Source organism: Haliotis rufescens, unplaced genomic scaffold (genome assembly GCF_023055435.1).
Source record: "Haliotis rufescens isolate VD_foot unplaced genomic scaffold, xgHalRufe1.0.p SCAF_4, whole genome shotgun sequence".
NCBI lineage: Eukaryota > Metazoa > Mollusca > Gastropoda > Lepetellida > Haliotidae > Haliotis > Haliotis rufescens.
Genome location: NW_025964112.1, coordinates 50591771 through 50610512, shown reverse-complemented (window position 1 = coordinate 50610512; position 18742 = coordinate 50591771). Strand labels below are relative to the sequence as shown.

At 38.6% G+C, this 18742-nt stretch overlaps 1 protein-coding gene across 7 annotated transcripts in view; it reads left to right on the top strand.

The window, feature by feature from the left end:
• Positions 1-18742, top strand: part of LOC124151005 (diacylglycerol kinase beta-like) — a 126145-nt gene that overhangs the window by 46349 nt on the left and 61054 nt on the right. For all 7 annotated transcript variants that reach the window (XM_046523283.2, XM_046523275.2, XM_046523235.2 and 4 more), the window contains one exon: positions 16548-17470. In XM_046523283.2, coding sequence (XP_046379239.1) covers positions 17407-17470 — 64 coding nt within the window. In that variant the 5' untranslated portion in view covers positions 16548-17406. The remainder of the gene's footprint in view (positions 1-16547; positions 17471-18742) is intronic.

The window sequence follows — 18742 nt, the reverse complement described above, 5'->3', positions numbered from 1 at the left end:
TTCATCAGTTGTCAAATAAATCACTTGCTCATCATAAGGCGTTAGTAATATATATATTTTTTTTTGGCGGGGGGGGGGGGGGGCGTTGTTTCTTGTTTAATGCTGCACTCATCAATATTCCAGCTATATGACGGTGGTCTGTAAATAATCAAGTCAGGACCGGACAATCCAGTGATTGACATCATGTACCTCGATACCTATTCTACCCCAGATCTTCACGATTGCATAAGGAAACCCAACTCACTCACTCTCAAGGGTAATGTTAGTAATATATTACCATAACAGTTGGTTGTTCTTGAGAGTGAGTGAGTGAGTGAGTTGGGTTTAATGCCAAATTTAGCAGTATTCTAGTTATATCACAGCGTGTCAGCTTGATTTGGTAGGAAAGCCCGAAGTGATGCAGGTCTCAGATGTTTACCACTTTGGTGAAACCCATGAGCACAGGTATGGTGCTGTTCTTAAGAGCTATTGCAGTGTCTTGTCCATGTTTGATCCCGACACGGGTACAATTTGTAAAGCCCATTTCTGGTGTCCCTCGTTGTCATATTCCTGAAATATTGCTAAAAGTGTAAAAAGTTTAACATACACACTGAAATTGTTTTTTGAATGAAAGTTAAGTTGAAACTCAAATTGCTGCCGGTATACCACAAACGGAATCCATGTTGATATCATCATGGTGTGGGGAATTTTAATATAGCCAGGTCATTGATACTTGTCATCAATACTGTCATACACATATGTGCTAATGAGAAATATTCATTTCACGACATCCTCTGACCATTGATATGAAATATCTGTGTATATGACCACCTGTATGTTTTTGTTTAACCATTGGTATTGTTGATAGCCAGGAAGATAGGAACAGCTGTAAGTGCCCCCATTTCTAGTCATTATTGTCGATCAATAGACCACTGCACTAGGACAATATTCAAATGCCATTTGTCGTCAGTAACAACGTGTCAGATCCCCTCACAAGCCACAGAGGCTGGTGATCAATCTTGGCATGCATTGCAAATGAGAAAATCATATTCAAATGTATATAAGCGTGTGTATATTTAGAAACACAGACAATCACTCCCTACTGACGTCGTAACTCGGTTGACATGAATTCTGAGAGGTTTCTAATCATAAATATGCTGAAATTGACATTTAGTAAAAACGGTTCAATAGAAAGTATGGATTGCATCAAGTGCCCCACACCTGTTTCCTAGCCTCCCACATTCCTCCAGGATTGGTCGTTTGTCCGTTGTGGCGGCGATGTAGTAGCAACGACGAAGTAGCAACTGTCTCTTCTGCAACGCTGACCGTGTTGGTTATTCCCTGTAAGTACTGTGGGAATTGGATTAATTGTTTTATTGTATGTGACTTCACGTTGATTACAGGGGTAAACATGCCATTAGTCTGTTGGTCCGAGACAAGTGAAAATCCAGATGGACTAGTTTTTCTCTCATCAAATCTAATTTTACATAACCACTAGTCCAAAGTGAGATGCAGACTAGTTGGATTAATGACCAGTGGTGTCTATACCTTGGGTTATGTTGATTTGGTATTCTGGATCATATTGAATTGACCATATTGGGATCTTGCTGGGAGTTAGTGATTTGGTGTGGTTTTGTTCTGCAGTTTCATCAGACACAAAGCTGAACATGTGTGAGTCAAACCATGTTTGTTTATTTGTTGTTTAACCCCGCACTCAGCAATATTCCAGCTATATGACTGCGGTCTGTAATTAATAGAGTCTGGACTAGCCAATCCAGTGATTGACATCATGAGCATCGGTCCAAGCAATTGGGATACGATGACATGCATCAACCAAGTCAGTGAGCCTGACCACCCGATCCCGTTAGTCGCCCCTTTCCACAGGTATAGTCGCCTTTTACGGGAAACATGGGTTGCTGAAGACCTATTGTAACCCGGATCTTCACGGGTCGAGTCAAACCATGGCTTCCTTTGTTATATGTTCACTTAAGACACATTTTCTTACCTTACGACCCCATGGGAATTGCGGGTTACAATAGGTCAATAGTGATAACAAATGACCTGAAGGGCCCGTTACACAAAGCGATCTTAGTGCTATGATTGTCGTAAGCCTGTGTTAAAGTATGGGAGTTACGATTATCTTAGCGCTAAGATAGCTTTGTGGAATGGGGCCTAGGTGGTCAGGCTTATTGGCTTGGTCGATTGCATGTCTTCATACCCTGATGGTGTGGATCGTTCACAAATTCGATCACTAGATTGTCTGTTCTAGAATTGACTGTTTACAGAGTGCTTTGGTCAGTCAAAATGAAAATAAGTTTGTGTAGCTCACTAATGTTCATTTTCTTAAATATATTCCGCCTATCGTTGTCTAATAATGTTCTTATAAGTGCAAGATGTTCAGTATTTGTTTTCTGAAAAGGGCTTTGTGCTATTTCTGAGAAGTTTGCCTTGGTCAGACACTTATAACAGTGCATTTGATCAATATTTTCTAAAAAATTAATACATGTATTTTTGTTTATTTTTTTGGTAATCCTATCCTTTTTTTCTAATCCACCAGAGTTGGAACGGTCAGGAAAAGAAAAATATGTTTGAACTAGTTTTAGTGTAAGCTTGTTTAGTGGTACATGTATTTGTAAATTTTGGCTCCAGTAAAAAATATATAGAGGATTGATCTTGTTCATACCCATACTTTAACACAGGCTTACGACAATCATAGCACTTGATTGATCTTGTTCATGGAGCAGTGCATGAGATATGAACTACCCCGTGTGCTCACAGCACCTGTGTATAACATGTATAAGACGACCCCCGCTATGAAGGCTTTCTTAGTAAAAACTCACCTATACATGTATATATACACAGTGATATACGATATGCAAGTTTACAAGAATCATTCAACTTGAATTTTGTATCTTATCATGTTAATAAGAATCTTTGTTATTGGTTCAGTATTTTTATATTTTCTCAGAGGATATATATTAGATATACCATACCCAGGATACAATGCTACACAGTACAATAGTGAATGACAAAGGGGCCATTGAAATATTGCTCATGCTATATAGATTAACACACTCATGTTATCCTTACATTATTGCTTGTTTTGTTTATGGATCTGCTGACCGTAAAAATAAAAAATTCAGCCGAATGTAAAATCAGCATGGCGGTTAAGATTAATTTGACAACAAAAATAATCCAAGGAATTTTTATATGACTAAAACAGAAATTATAACCAGAGACCATCATCTCTGTTATAACTGACTTGCCACTGCCAGAATTAAGACTTTTTATATTTATAAGGACCCAAACAGGGACAAAATTATTATTTTAGTTCACCTTCTGATTCAAATGAAACTTTAAGATGATTAAAATAATCCTGTTCAATGCCTATTTATTCATATTTGGCCTGTCAATTCAATTTTTCAGCACCAAGATCTGTAAACTCACACAAAAATTAGTCTGGCCTTATTTGAATATTCACAGCACCACTGAGATTTATCTAGAATTTTAAACTGAGAGACCTTTGGAGGCTAATTGGGAACAAGTTGTAGCATTGTTCAATATTTGATTATTATTATTTTGTTCTAATTTTTGTAGGGGAGTGTGGGTAGCCTAGTGGTTAAAGCATTCGCTCGTCCCACTGCAGACCCGGGTTCCATTCCCGACATGGGTACAATGGGTAAAGTCCATTTCTGGTGTCCCCTGCCATGATATTGCTGGAATATTGCTAAAAGCGGCGTAAAACCATACTCACTCACTCACTCACTCTAATTTTTGTAAATTTGGAGGAATTGGGAAATTTGTTATTTTAATTGGGAATTTTTACTTTCATATGCTGAAGACCTAGGGCAGAACAATTGGCCTCTGGCTGGTCTAGATAAATCCCTCTTAAAACACTTACTATCTATGCTTTTTATTTTTGGTTTGGTTCAGAGAGTACACAGAATTCTGCTTCCCTTTATGCCATGGAGTCTCATTGTGTTCTAACATTTTGATGCTTATCCAAGTTCATGTATATATGAACTGTACCATGTCAAGGCCTAGAGCGCCCTTTCAGAAAGTTATGGCTGACTGAGTTTATGAGAGAAATGCCTGAACAACTAGAATCAGTTGATTGGAGGGAGCAACGAGTGTGCAAATCAACTAAACGTTACCTTGTGTGTTGTGATGCAACAAATCGAATGATGTCTGTCTCGTTTTATGTTGTAATCCCTCGTTAGGACTCTTATATATCCTGGGATCAGACATTGCTTCTCTGTCTTGCTGTAAAACCTAGATATGAATATTGATAAGCATATTCAAGATGGATACCGCTTTTTGGGAATGGACGAGTGTTTTTCGGGATCAAAATTAACAGGCAAGTGCAAGAATGAAAAAATATTGTGAAGCAATTTGCATTTTGTTCTGTCTTGTTAATTTCATTTTTTAGTCTACTTTGTCTTGTTCTTTTTAAAAAAAAAAAGATAAGGCTGTGTATTAGCAAAAAATTGGTATGGCAATATATTGCGATATGTATGGTGATATATTGGGAGCTGAAGTGTTTGACAACGATTGCATGCAGATCCTGTTTTCTACATACAAATGTGAATATAACAATGTCAAAGTCAGCATGGTCAGTTGCCACCATTTTGTAGTCATGGATACAGGGTAGGTAACAATGTGAGAGAAAAATCACTTCCTTGTTTCCGATGTTTTGTCATTCAATTTCGAATGGAAACACCGGAAAAATATTTGTCATGTGTATCGTTTCAAAAGCGTATTGCCATATACTGTTATAACAATAATACTGTGCAGTCCTAAAAACAGATAAACAAATGATAGTGTTGTAAGACTTTCTTGCAATCATTTCCAAAACTTATGCTTGTATAATGCTACAAAAAGAAGGGGTTGCTCGCCCCAGCACCCATACTCTGGGATACATTAAGTCTGCCCATGGAGCGGAAGGTCGGTGGTTGAATCCACGGCCGCGTCATACCAAAAGATGTAATATGATGGTACTTGTTGTTTCCCTGACTGATGCTCACCGTTAAGGGGATAAAACAATGATTGGTCGGCTCGGAGTCAGTATACTGTGTGTGAGTGGGGTATCCATTCTAAACTGCGGCATGGTATCTCAATGGGCTAGCACTGGAAAATGGGCATCAGTCTGGACACACACGCACGCATGCACGCGAGTTAAACCCCATTACACCTCACCTTATTATGATACAGGTCTTGGGCCTTTATCGGGCAGTCGGGTAGCCTAGTGGTTAAAGCGTACGCTCGTCACGCCGAAGACCCGGGTTCGATTCCCGACATGGGTACAATGTGTGAAGCCCATTTCTGGTGTCCCCCGCCGTGATATTGCTGGAATATTGCTAAAAGTGGCGTAAAATCAAACTCACTCACTCACTCATTTGCACCTTTATCAACGAGCATGAGTTATAAAAGGATGCTGACAAGCCAAACGTCACATTCAGTACAGTTTGGTACAAGCAGTCTCTCACTCACTCTCTTTCACTCTCGCTCTCTTTTTACTGTCTCACACTCTTTCTCTCTTTTCACACACACTGTTTCTCTCGCTCTTTCTCTCTTCTTTTTCTCTCACTGTTTCACTCTTTCTCTTCATTCTTGTTTACTGTACAGACCAACAGGGACATGTACAGACCAACAACAGGTTGTTAATAGTATGTTTTTGATATGCACCCAAAAGGGTTAATATGGGACATTTACAGACCAACAACAGGTTGTTAATAGTATGGTTTTTGATATGCACCCAAAAGGGTTAATATGGGACATTTACAGACCAACAACAGGTTGTTAATAGTATGGTTTTTGATATGCACCCAAAAGGGTTAATATGGGACATTTACAGACCAACAACGGGTTGTTAATAGTATGGTTTTTGATATGCACCCAAAAGGGTTAATATGGGACATTTACAGACCAACAACGGGTTGTTAATAGTATGTTTTTGATATGCACCCAAAAGGGTTAATATGGGACATTTACAGACCAACAACGGGTTGTTAATAGTATGTTTTTGATATGCACCCAAAAGGGTTAATATGGGACATTTACAGACAAGCAACAGGATGTTAAGAGCATGTTTTCAATATTATTCTCCCAAATTCGTTAACCAATCTGGACACGAGCAGACAAGTTAAATTTGGAAGTCATGTCCATGACCAGTTTGTCTTGGCAAGACATTTCGTGGTTCATCTTGTATTGCACATATTTAATGATTATGGATAATTAGCAGACAGCTTAGGATGTAATTTCAACTCAAATAGTGTACTTATTTCTAACTCAATTACTTTGATCAGTTTTTACTAACGTCTTTGACAAAATCATCAATAGAGTCTCTTTAAGGTTCTTGCGCAAGTCTGAAAATAGCCAAATTTATCAGTGATGTGCCACGCCCTAAAGAGAGATTGATCGGTATGATGAATTCCAATTTATTTCTGTTTAATGTCATCAGCAGAGGCTCTCCGAGTATGCTTAATGTCGACATTTACATAGTTGGTGTTCTGTACACACGTTGCCAATGCAGGACACAAAGGTTAGAGAGGTTGTTGTGATATTGTTTGATTATTGTTGTTGTCATTGCTAGGTTTAACATAATGGCTGTTGCATGTTTTAATCTTTTAATCTAAATAGTGGGTGGAAATCTTTGAAATAAGGGTTGGTAGAAATCATAAGACATTCAGAAGGGACAGCTTTCAAGAGTACAAAATGCATATTTTATGGCTGAGAAATTGATGCAAAATAGTACATTTAGGAATTTTTGTTTCTTTAAGGAGAGGAGGGCCCATAAGGAGATGCACCAAATTAATTAGGGTAACCATTTTACGAGTGGTTATTAAAAATATAGAGGTCACCTTTTGGGGAGGGGCTGGCCATTTTAGGTAGGCCCCGAAAAATTAATGCTTGCCAGTTGGATCCCTGAGTCAATATCTAAAAACATTAGGTAAAACATTTGAATAAACGAAGTTCCAAACTCTATCCCTTCCTTGAAAGCCTCAAACTCCAAATAAGAAGTACTTAAAATCCGGGCAATCAACTGATCTTAATGCTGCAACTGGACATGAAGATGGACTAGATTGCAGGTCTGAAGCGAATCTCTCTGTAGTGTAATATCGGGATGAAGCTGAGTGAAGATTCTCGCACAGTGATACTTACAGGGATATTAGCATTTCCTGCTGTGGTAGATGTGCCTTGGCGCTATTGATCCATGTATGTGGAGGATGCTGTATGTCCATGGCGCCGTGAAAAAAAAGCTGCCATCTCCTGTTGAACGACCTTGACCTTTTGGTGTGTTTGTGCTGTACTGGACATTGTAAGGAAGAAATATGATGGTTCAACTGTCGTTTTGTATCGTTTCTTGTAGGTTTAGCATCAATTGTTTGTTAATCAATGACTAGCTCTTGTGCACATGATATGGTATGTGGTTTTTTTTAGACTTCTTGTAATTTGAAAAGAATAATTTGATTATCATTTGCAGTTTCTGATTGAAAGTATACAAAAATTTGTTTTCTATGGTTGGAAATGAAAAGCAACGTTTTTAAGAGATCACTTTGACTGTTGTCATGTTTTGATAACAATGTGAATTTTTGGTAAATAACTATTCTTTAATTGCTCCCTGATACAAATATGTTTTATGAGGTTATATTTGAATTGGCTAACAATTAAAACAATATCTTTTGCTTTAAAGTTGCGATAAACCGAAATAAATTAGGCCATGCCCACTACTGTTTTCATATTGGCTGAAAATAGAGTGGATGGAGCTTGTGTTGCGTTGTTTCGCAGAACAATGTCACTGATTTCATATCAATATGTACAGTTTTGGTGTCAGTGCTTAGTATGCAGTCTGTTCATTTTTATTTTTGACATACAGGATTTTACTTTTATATTTCTACAACACAAAATATATTTGGTAAACTTTGTAAAGTCATATGAAAGTTGGAGACACTGTCCTGTGTCTGTGTATGTGTAAGTCAGTGTTATTTTAGTTGGCTTAAGTGTATTTACTATATTTCGTTCAGGCCTCTTTGAATTCCTTTGTTGAAGGAAAGCATATAGCGTCCAAAACTGGCTCCCACAGGAGATATCGCTTGGGTGAGATCAAACGATATCTACACTGTAGATATCGCTGCAATGAAATTGCATCACAATGCTTTGCAGACCATTGTGATGTGACTGATGTCACAATCAAACGACATCACTAATGGCTCAATCTGCTACTGAAGCTGTAAGCCGTACTTTTTACACTTAAGACACTGCTAATTACTGTCTACAAACTGAAAAAATTGGAAGAATGATGTTGGATGATAAATAAAATCTCACCCGAGTGTCTTTTGATATCAAATATATCAACACTCGTTGATAAAAGTTGAAAAAATCCTCGGCGAGCCTCAGAGTTTTTTCCACTTTTATCAACTCGTGTTGATATATTTTATATCAAAAGACACTCGGGTGAGATTCTATATATATATATATATGTTAAACATGGCAGGTGTTGAGTGCATATGTATCATTTTGTGAACCATGTCACAGCCTTAGTTATGTTATATGAATCATGTTATTGTGACAATATGTAGCATTACCGACACAATTGTAAGTATGATCCGATAACGCAGGGCTCGATGTACCTATATAAAACATGAGGTGAGGTGAAGTGAAATGGGGTTTAACGTTGCATCCAAGATTATTGCACTTATACAGAAAAAGTGCATGCACGTGTGTGTGTGTGGCTGCTCGTAGTAGTCAAGACTGATGCCGATTTATAGTGCTAGCACACTGAGATACCATGCCGTAGTTTAACATGAATACCCCACTCAGACACAGTATACTGACTCTGAGCCGACCAGTCCTTGTTTTTTAGCCCCTTAATGCCGAGCGCCAGACAGGGTAACAACAAGTACCATCTTTTAACGTCTATTGGTATGACGCGGCCGGGGATCGAACCCCAGACCTTCTGCTCTCTTGGCAGATGCTCTACCTCTAGACCACGGAGGCAGTCAAATAAGACATGAACCAGTGCAACCTATTATTGAAAAAAGCATCATCGTCACGATAAGGCTGAAATACTGCCGATGTGATGGCTTTACTCACTCACTCACTGAAAAAGGCATCCTAATATTTTTGTAAGTGCATGTCAATTTGTTTCAAATGTGTGACCTTTGAACACATTCAATACCTGTAAGCTTATTTCCATACTAAGTCAGTAATTCCTTTTTAATGTGTAATTTGTCTTTCTTTTTGGGGCTTGATGTAGTTACAATGTAGGTACTTCAAGATTATGAGCATGTTTCAACTTTGATAAACCTATGGGAACAGGTGCAACCTGGTTTTTTTCTGGTGCAACAAGGTTTTCATTTCAACATGCACCTGGTGCAAGTTAAATCAAGTTCCTTAAATCGAGCCCTGTAATGTTTAGGTATTGTGAAACTGGTCTGCTGTTCCATTGATGTTGTACTATGTTATCATAATAGTTTAAGAGGGGGACACGGGTGGCCCAGTCGTCTAAGGGGCCGCTATTCGCTGTGCAGAGTTGCGTCCCTTGAAACCTATGATTGTGGGTTCGAATCCCGGTTGGCCCCTTTTATGTTTCTAGGTTTGTCAGCTCCATACCAATGCTCGTGGGTTTCACAGAAGTGGTAAACGTCTGAGACCTGTATAATTTCAGGCTTTCCTCCCACATTAAGCTGACACACCATGATATAACTGGAATAATGTTAAAAGTGGTGTTAAACCCAATTCACTAACTTATAGATTAAGAAAATTATTTATCCTTCAGTTGAGTAAAAAGTAAAGAAATAGGACATGGATATCCAATGGTATTGGGACTAAACAGTAAACTACAGTTATAATGAACTCAAAGGGACCACTAATTTTAGTTCGTAATAACTGTAGTTCATTATAAGCATATATATAGCAAATTTATACAGCAAATGGCCGGGAATAAAAAATATGTTTGTTATACTGGTCAGTTTGTTATGAATGTGTTCATTATAAACATAGTTTACTGTATGTGCTTCTGATGACTCAACTGAGTCTTTACTGTAGACTAACTTTAGTCTTGGAAAATATATAATTTTCATTGAAACAAGAAACTACATTTAAGCTGTAAAGGAGCTCCAGTGAGATGGGTGAAAATATAGACTTGCTACATTTAGGGCTATAGTATAACATTAAGGGCTTTGGATGTTCTTTTTGTTATTTTGCAGATATATACTTTTAAATGAGATAACTTAATTTTTGGACTAAATATCTGTCTCTACTCTGTTTCTCTCAATGAATTGAAATGTAATATTCTCTCACTCCAAGCTAATCATATAACTGCAATACTCTCTCTCTCTCTCCCTCCCTTCCTCCCTCTCCTCTCTCCGCTCCTCTCTCTCTCTCTGTTTCTCTCAGTGAATTGAAATGTAATATTCTTTTACTCACTCTCTTTCACTCTCGCTCTCTTTTTATGGTCTCACTCATTTTCTTCTCTCACACTCACTTTCTCTTTCTCTTTTCTTTTTCTCTCTGTTTCACTCTTTCTCTTCATTCTCACTCTCTCTCTCTCTCTCTCATATATATGACTTTTTGACTCATTAAAGTTGCCCTGTCTATATTAGATATAAAAAAAAACACTATGCATAATATTAACATTATACATTCTTACACAGTGTGACATTAAGTCTGGCCTGTAATCACTGTTAATGATGACAGCGCTGAGGCTTCTGATTTACTTAACGAGACACCACAGTTAACCCTTAAAACACTGCCGAGAACCAGATTGCTGCAAGCTATTGTGATTAAGCAGAGGGTCTGCCCAGCAGGGGTTATGTAAGGAAGGGTGTCTTCAGAAGGCCAGGCTCTGTACCCTGCTATAGAGGGACAGTGGGACGACATTTTCAAGTGAAATGAATATTGTTCCAAGGGAGACACCATAATCCATCATTGTGTTACATCATTTACCATTAGCTTTGTTAATTGGCCCATATTCAGAGAAATTATTCTCTCTTCCAACCCAGCAGGTTTCCAATGCGAGTCTCAGGAGGCATTTTATCTGTTGGTATTTCGGCCATTGAACTTAGCTTATGATTGGTGCAGCCAGGCGGATGTGTCGGGAAATTTGGATGGAAATCTTGAGGTTTGGTTCATAGAAAGATTGTAATAATATACTTTGTTGCATATCTCTATATTGAGGTCTCTGATACTGTAAATCATGAAATAAGTGTGTCGCCCAATTAACTCTAGTGTCTCCTCCTAGCCTAATATGTGTCATAAAATTAATGCAAGTATCCGTGCCATGAACTATAAAATTGGTAACACCACAATGTAGTATGGGGATCAATTCTAGCTTCACAACTACCGTATTCGAGATAATAAGCGCCCCGCTCTAATAAGCGCCCACAGCGATATTTGCTGATATATTGGCTAGTGAACAATCCCAATAAGCACCCCTTCCGATTTATCAATGTACACAAGACTTATTTATTTGCGTATAATACACACTCGTGTGTTATATATGCACCCTTAATTATGGGCATTTAAATTCTGGAAAAATATATCTGACGTACTTAAACATTTCAGGCTGTCACTATAAACCACGAAATTCTTTCACCAACATAATATTCTAATAAGAGCCCCCTATTTCTAATTTTGAGAGTGCCCTGGGCGCTTATTATGTCGAATACGGTACTTGACATGTGATCAAACTTCCATGAAATCTAAAGCATTCAAATGAGCTAGGTCAGAAGATTGTACATGTTCCAAGTGTTATTGCATGGATTAGTATAGCCCTTATAACGTATATGAGCAGTGTCATGTGTTTCCCCCGACTGCTGGTGCTTGACTGGACGTGTTCACTACGTGGGTGAGCAGTGTTTTGCTTCTAATAATAAGATTATTTGACAAGGTTACCAAGAACAAAGACGTGTGTGTCAGATCAGCTTGATGAACTTGTGTAAACAAAGTGACAACACTTGACATGGAACTTTGTGAAAAGCACTGTCTTATCGAACAATCAAATACTTTGTTCATTGTTTAAAACAATGGCATATGCATTATGAACACATAGTGCCGTTTAGAAAGTGCTCAAATGTAACAAATGTTATATTTGGGACAACACTTTCTTACTAAAGTCCAGATTCTCGTACTTTTTGGGGGTTGAGTCCCGTCCGGAATTCGAACCCACACTGCCCGAGTTAGGCACAGACGACGAGATGGAGTGAGAAGTGGAGAGATTTGACCGAGTGAGGACTGTGACATTGTGGTGATGTCAGAAGTGTATGATGGTTGGGAGGGTTAGCATGTAAACATACATATGTTTGTTTGTTTGTTTGTTTGTTGCTTAACGCAGCACTCAGCAATATTCCAGCTATATGACAGCAAACATAGATTTGGAGCATAGGCATGTTAGTGTTTGCATGAGGACAATGACATCAGACTGTCAACTTCTTGATTTCACAAAATGATCTGAAAGAGGATAATTATACCAGAAGGGTGCATTATGTCCATTGTTTTGGCAGACAGTAATTCTTCGTAACGACCTCTCTTGTACACGAGCCGATGTTGGATACATTGCCCACATGGTATAAGTTGGTTAGCGCCCACCTCTGTGGGTGCTATGGAGTTCATTGAATGAGGCGTTAATATATACCGAGAAGGGAGCTAATATATACATACTATACACCTATGCTCCCAAAGGAGCCTGGTTTAGAATAGGTCCCCAGCTTTTTAGTGTGTATGAATAAGAGGCGACTAATCAGATCGCATTGTCACGATATCCTGACAGTCTGGAATGATGCTCATGATATCGACCACTGGTTTGACCTTGACTTCATTCCAACATTGCTGTGAAGTACCTGGTCCAGGGTCCGGTACGACAAACGTGCTTGAGCGCTATGACTATCGTAATCCTAAGTTAAAGTATGGGAGTCATGCTAGCGCTAAGATTGCTTTGTGGAACGGGGCCCTGGAATATTGCTGAGAGGGCATTAAGCAACCAACAAACACCTCTGTACTATACAAACATACTATTCTGTCGAGAAACTGTAATATCATGACATTTGAGTGTCAAGTGCTTGATTACAGTATCATGTGCACACTTGATAAGGATTTTCTTGCAGTGTTACAGAACTTTCAGTTGTAGATGAGATAATAGTTGATTATTGTGTCACGCAACAGACTGTAATCATTTGCACATGGTAGTATATGCATATACAAAAATACGTTATTCTGAGATACATCACTAAAAGATCAAAGACCCTGACTCTACTTCATCCTGAAATATTATTTAAGATAACTACGCCATAAATTGCAAAGAACAATGAAAAACAAAGCATGGTTTATTTCATTTTATTTATAAAACATTGTTCTATCATGATGTCATTTCTGGAGATACAAATATGCGGAGCGGTCGGGTAGCCTAGTGGTTAAAGCGTTCGCTCGTCACGCCGAAGACCCGGGTTGGATTCCCAACATGGGTACAATGTGTGAAGCCCATTTCTGGTGTCCCCCGCCGTGATATTGCTGGAATATTGCTAAAAGTGGCGTAAAACCATACTCACTTACTACAAATATGAGCTTGCAACTTGATGACGTCACATATCAGACGACATTGTTTTTGAGCGGGAAGTGTCGAGTAAGTTAATTGTTCCCCATAGATGTAACTGGGGAATGCAGATAAGCGCAATGGCTGAATGTTCGCGTCCAAAAGTGGGAGAGATATGACAATCAGTAGTAGGAGAATAGGTACAGATAATGAATGAGAGGATTGTGAGAATATGCAGGAACTATCAAAGTTAACAAACCTGTTCGTAAAATGGACTTGTCCGACATTTCCGTGGCCGGATGCTATTTGGAGAGTCATCATTATTGAAGTTTGGGTAAATATTTTTAAGGCTTGTACATTTTATCAACATCCTTAAAGAGGCTGAACATGTTGTTGATGTCTCATACAAGGTTTATTGTCCCTGCAGTGTTTTATCATACGATAAACAACTCCCAATCGCCGTTTATTTCTTAAATAAAGTACTCTTTTTGAGTGACGTCATAATGGACTGATGTCATGATGATGTTATGCCCTCTAGTATCATAATGTCAATGCATCCTCGTGCTTTTATCGTTGATAAGATAAGATAAGACAATACTTTATTATCCCAAGGGAAATTCATATTGCACATTTGATTAGCTCTAAAATATGAAGAAGAAAAAATATATGATATTAAAATATGTTCATAAGCATTGTGAGTGAGTGAGTTTGGTTTTACGCCGCTTTTAGCAATATTCCAGCAATATCACGGCGGGGGACACCAGAAATGGGCTTCACATGTTGTACCCATGTCGGGATTCGAACCCGGGTCTTCAGCGTGACGAGCGAACGCTTTAACCACTAGGCTACCCGACCGCCCTGTTCATAAGCAACAAAACTATACTTTATTACACTACACATGAGGGTAGAGCAAACTTTTTTTCTTAAACATATTTCTGTATGTGCTGAAGGAATCATGGTCACTGATTGTTCTACCACGGCGCTGACAGTGTTCGGAGACAACTAGACTCCCATCAACACAAGAGCACACTTTGAAAGCTAGCCTTTCAAATTCGCCACAGCAATATAAATTAAGGAAGAATGTTACAGTGTCTAAACTGCTGAAGTGCCAGAGAGGCGCATGCGTCTCACAATACCGTATTCGATGTAATAAGTGCCCCGCTCTAATAAGCGCCCATGGCGATATTTGCTAATATATTGGCTAGTTAACAATTCCAATCAGCACCCCTTCCGATTGATCAATGTACACAAGACTTATTTATTCATGTATAATACGCACTCGTGTATTATATGCACCCTTAATTATGGGCAATTGAATTCTGGAAAAATACATCTGTCGTAAGTCAATATTTCAGGCTGTCAGCATAAACACGAAATTTACGATCTTTCAACTCTGTTTTTTTCACCAAAATAATATTCTAATAAGAGCCCCCTCTTTCTAATTTTGAGAGCGCCCATGGTGCTTATTACGTCAAATACGCTTATCATAATAATAATACCTGTTCTGTATTGATAATAGAGGTTGTTTATTATCACATAGACTGTCTTTTACATCACAAATAGCATTAACCTGATTTAATGGGGAATTCTGTCTTTCAGCCATGGCCACACCCAAGGTTTATTGGTCTGCCATAACCATGACAATGCTGCACCTTCGACAATGTTCATAAATGATACACATCTATCGCCATGGCGACCACACACAATAATATGCCTAATTGGTATAAAGATAATTTTAGATTCATATAGATAGGAATGCATCGTAAATAGCAACATGGTTAGAATTTGCAAGGGAGGGTTATCATTAAGGAAACCCTGCCTTCATTTTCTTTTTTCATTGTTGTCATATACATGTATAAATATTAACATAAAGAAAACGAATCATTGTGTTTATGTTATTTTTGACATATGTGCTAGCCTTTTGTGTTTTCTGATTGTAATTAGTATTTGAAGGGCTATCCTAGTGGATATAGCGTTGACTCACCACGCGTTAAGACCCGGGTTCGATTACCCCCATGGTTAAAATGTTTCTGCGCTCCCCCCCCCAATTGGTATTGCTTTAATATCACTAAAAGCCACTTAAAACCATACTCACTCACTCATTCACTGACTCACTCACTGACTCACACACTTGCTTGTATTTAAAAAAAAACCATAGAACAATACTTTGGTGGCTCCAAATGCTTCAGTTCAAGTGAGTTCAGCAATTAACCTAAACATTTAGTTTGTTTGTAATTGTCTTACCAGTGAAACCTTTTGTGTGAGTTCCTGTTAAAATTCCTCAATCTGTTTATTGTATGAGGCCATTTAGTGGATTGGTTGGTCCAGTGCTTTGACTTGGTTGATAGCATGTCCTGCATTACAGCTAATGTACCCCTATGGCATGGATTACTGCACTTAATATCAGTCACTGGTGTGTCTGGTCCAGACTCCTTTATTTACAGCTAGGATCATATTGCAGGAATACTGCTGAGTGTGGTGTTCACCTAGGGATGATTAGATATATGTCAGATGTCCATAGTTCGAGACAAACGAATCCTATATTAGGCCATAATATATATCCATATATATATATATGTTGGTTTAATCATGTTAATTACATTGTCATCACATCAGAGTTTAGATGAACATAAAGTCTCTGAAATGAAAATATTTGACAGAAAAACAGTTGTTATATTATCTTAATAAAATATAGTAAAGAGGGGCCCAGACACTCTCAACATTTTCAGCCTGAAACTGCAGTAAACTAGACTTGCCATCTTTTATAGACTTGCATGGGCTGTATTGGATATATTTGTTTTAGGGTGTGGATGAAACTGCAGTAATCTACACTTGCCAGCTGTTATAAAATTGCATGGGATTTTTTTTAATATATGAGTTTCAGGGTTTGTTTGATAGATTAAACAGAGTTCAACACTGGAAGGTTTTAATACAACAATCAATAATTTAAACAATGTAAATCAGGAAATAAAACTCCACAATATTTAACAATGAGTCTTATTTAGCAATATTTGTCTAATTTAAAGAAATCCTGTTTCAGATTCCATCATGGCTGAAGGTGAAAGCTTGATTGATGACCGGAGGACCAAACCTGCTTCTTGAGATGGAAGACCGACCCCTGCCTTGACGAAGGGCACCCTTTTAGTTATTTGAACTGAGTTAAGTCCCATCTCACGACGGGCACTTTCCAAAATTGTCCCATTGACGCCTCCTCCAGTGTCCAGTATGTGAATTTTGACATTGATCTCAACACAGTTGGATCGTAGTGGCCTCCTACTAGTCTGCAAGTGTAGAGAAAGTAAACAGTCATATGTGTACCCGACTTCCTTCCACTGGCTATTGGAACAATGGAGGGTAATCCATTAAAACATGAAGCGACTGTTTGTTGAAGAGCAGGAGTACTGATCAAGGAAGTCCTAATCAGCTTCAACTGCCTCACTAAGGTATTTAGCAATATTGGCAAATAAGGAGTTCAATAGTAACTAGCGCCGTCGTGCCACCAGTGTCGACTACAGCTTATCGTTGTTGTATAAGGGATTGACCACAGTTTCAAAAAGAAGAACAATGTATTAATTGATTGATGCCAAGTTCAACATAAGGTAATCAATGACTAATTGTTGCAAGGAGGAAAGTACTGCCATCTTAGCGATTGTTCAAGAAGGATCAGTGGCAGACTAAATGGTTTGACAATATTTATGGAAAAGGCTAATCTTGTCGCGTACGGGAGAACTAATTAAGGTGGCTGTGAACCAAAATGCTTGGTTGGACTTCTACTGGGTGAAAACTTTGGAAAAATTGTGATCCTGTGTACTTCTCCAAGAGTCACCATGTTAATGATCTGACACCAAGATTCTCCAGTCACCTTTTGACCTTGACCTCAACCTTGACCTGAAGTCAACATGGCAGTTCAGTGGCAGAAACTGAATCCGGCGCAGTTTCAGCAGCTGCAGGAGTACATGTCATGTAAGTAGGATGTAAATCTCATTTATATGTTCATACACCTGGACAAAAGCTTAGCATCATTTCCTATGTATTTCCATATGAAATAGTCATTTTTCTTAAATCATATCATCTGTTTTCCTACGAAACATTTATTTTCGTAATGCAACATATTCATATTGAAATATGGAAACATCAATTTTTTAGAAGCATGTTTCGTAACGGTTCATTGTCAATATTTATCTGAGTACCCTTTCAATTGCTCCTCTTCGTCTTTCTATCAGAGGGCGATGGAATAGCTTAGTGGTTAAAGCATTCACTCATCACGCTGAAGACCCTGGTTCGATTCCCCACATGGTACAATATGTTAAGCCCATTTCTGGTGTCCCCCCACCGTGATATTGCTAGAATATTGCTAAAACCGGAGTAAATCCATACTCACTCACTCTTACCTCCATCCCTTGGGTATATCTTCCTTAGTGAAAGATGTGATAATACTGTTCAAAGCGGTGTTAAGCCAATCTTACTCAACTGTAAGAACACTCTTAAACATTTTCTTCAATAGCCAAGAGGAATTCAGTTTGCTGTGCCGAGTTACGTCCCTTAGGAGTGCCAGAAGTCTTTAATGATTTGGTTGAATCCCTGTTCGCAGGGGCAGTCAGGTAGCCTAGTGGTTAAAGCGTTTGCTCGTCCCACCGAAGACTCGGGTTCGATTCCCAACATGGGTACCATGTGTGAAGCCCATTTCAGGTGTCCCCTGACGTGATATTGCTGGAATATTGCTAAAAGCGGCGTTAAACTATTCTCACTCACTCACTCACTCCACACCAGTGTTTCTGAGTTTGTCGGTACAATGACCATGCTCGTAGGTTTCGCCAAAGTGGTAAACTTCTGAGTCCTTCATTACTTCAGGCTTTCCTCCCACAACAAGCTGACAACTAACTCCCAAAGCACTGACTGCCATCATACTGCTGGAATATTGCTGAGTGGCATAAAATAACAAACAAACAAACAGTGTTATGTTACAAGCTAGATGATGTCATGCAATATTAGGTTGACCTATAATTTTCATAACTTGAGTGAGCTCCAGTAAATGATCCATCCGGCTTGTTCTTCTCACACTTCGAGCCGACATCAGACATGTAGCTTTGTTGTAGAGGATAATAGACAGTTTGTCTCATTGTCATTTGCTAGATTCGTACATTGCTTTTTACATATGGCTTTGGTTTCATTTGGCTGTCCCAGACAATTGGTAATGCAAATGCTTTCATTAAGTACTTTCGCATGCGTGCCATT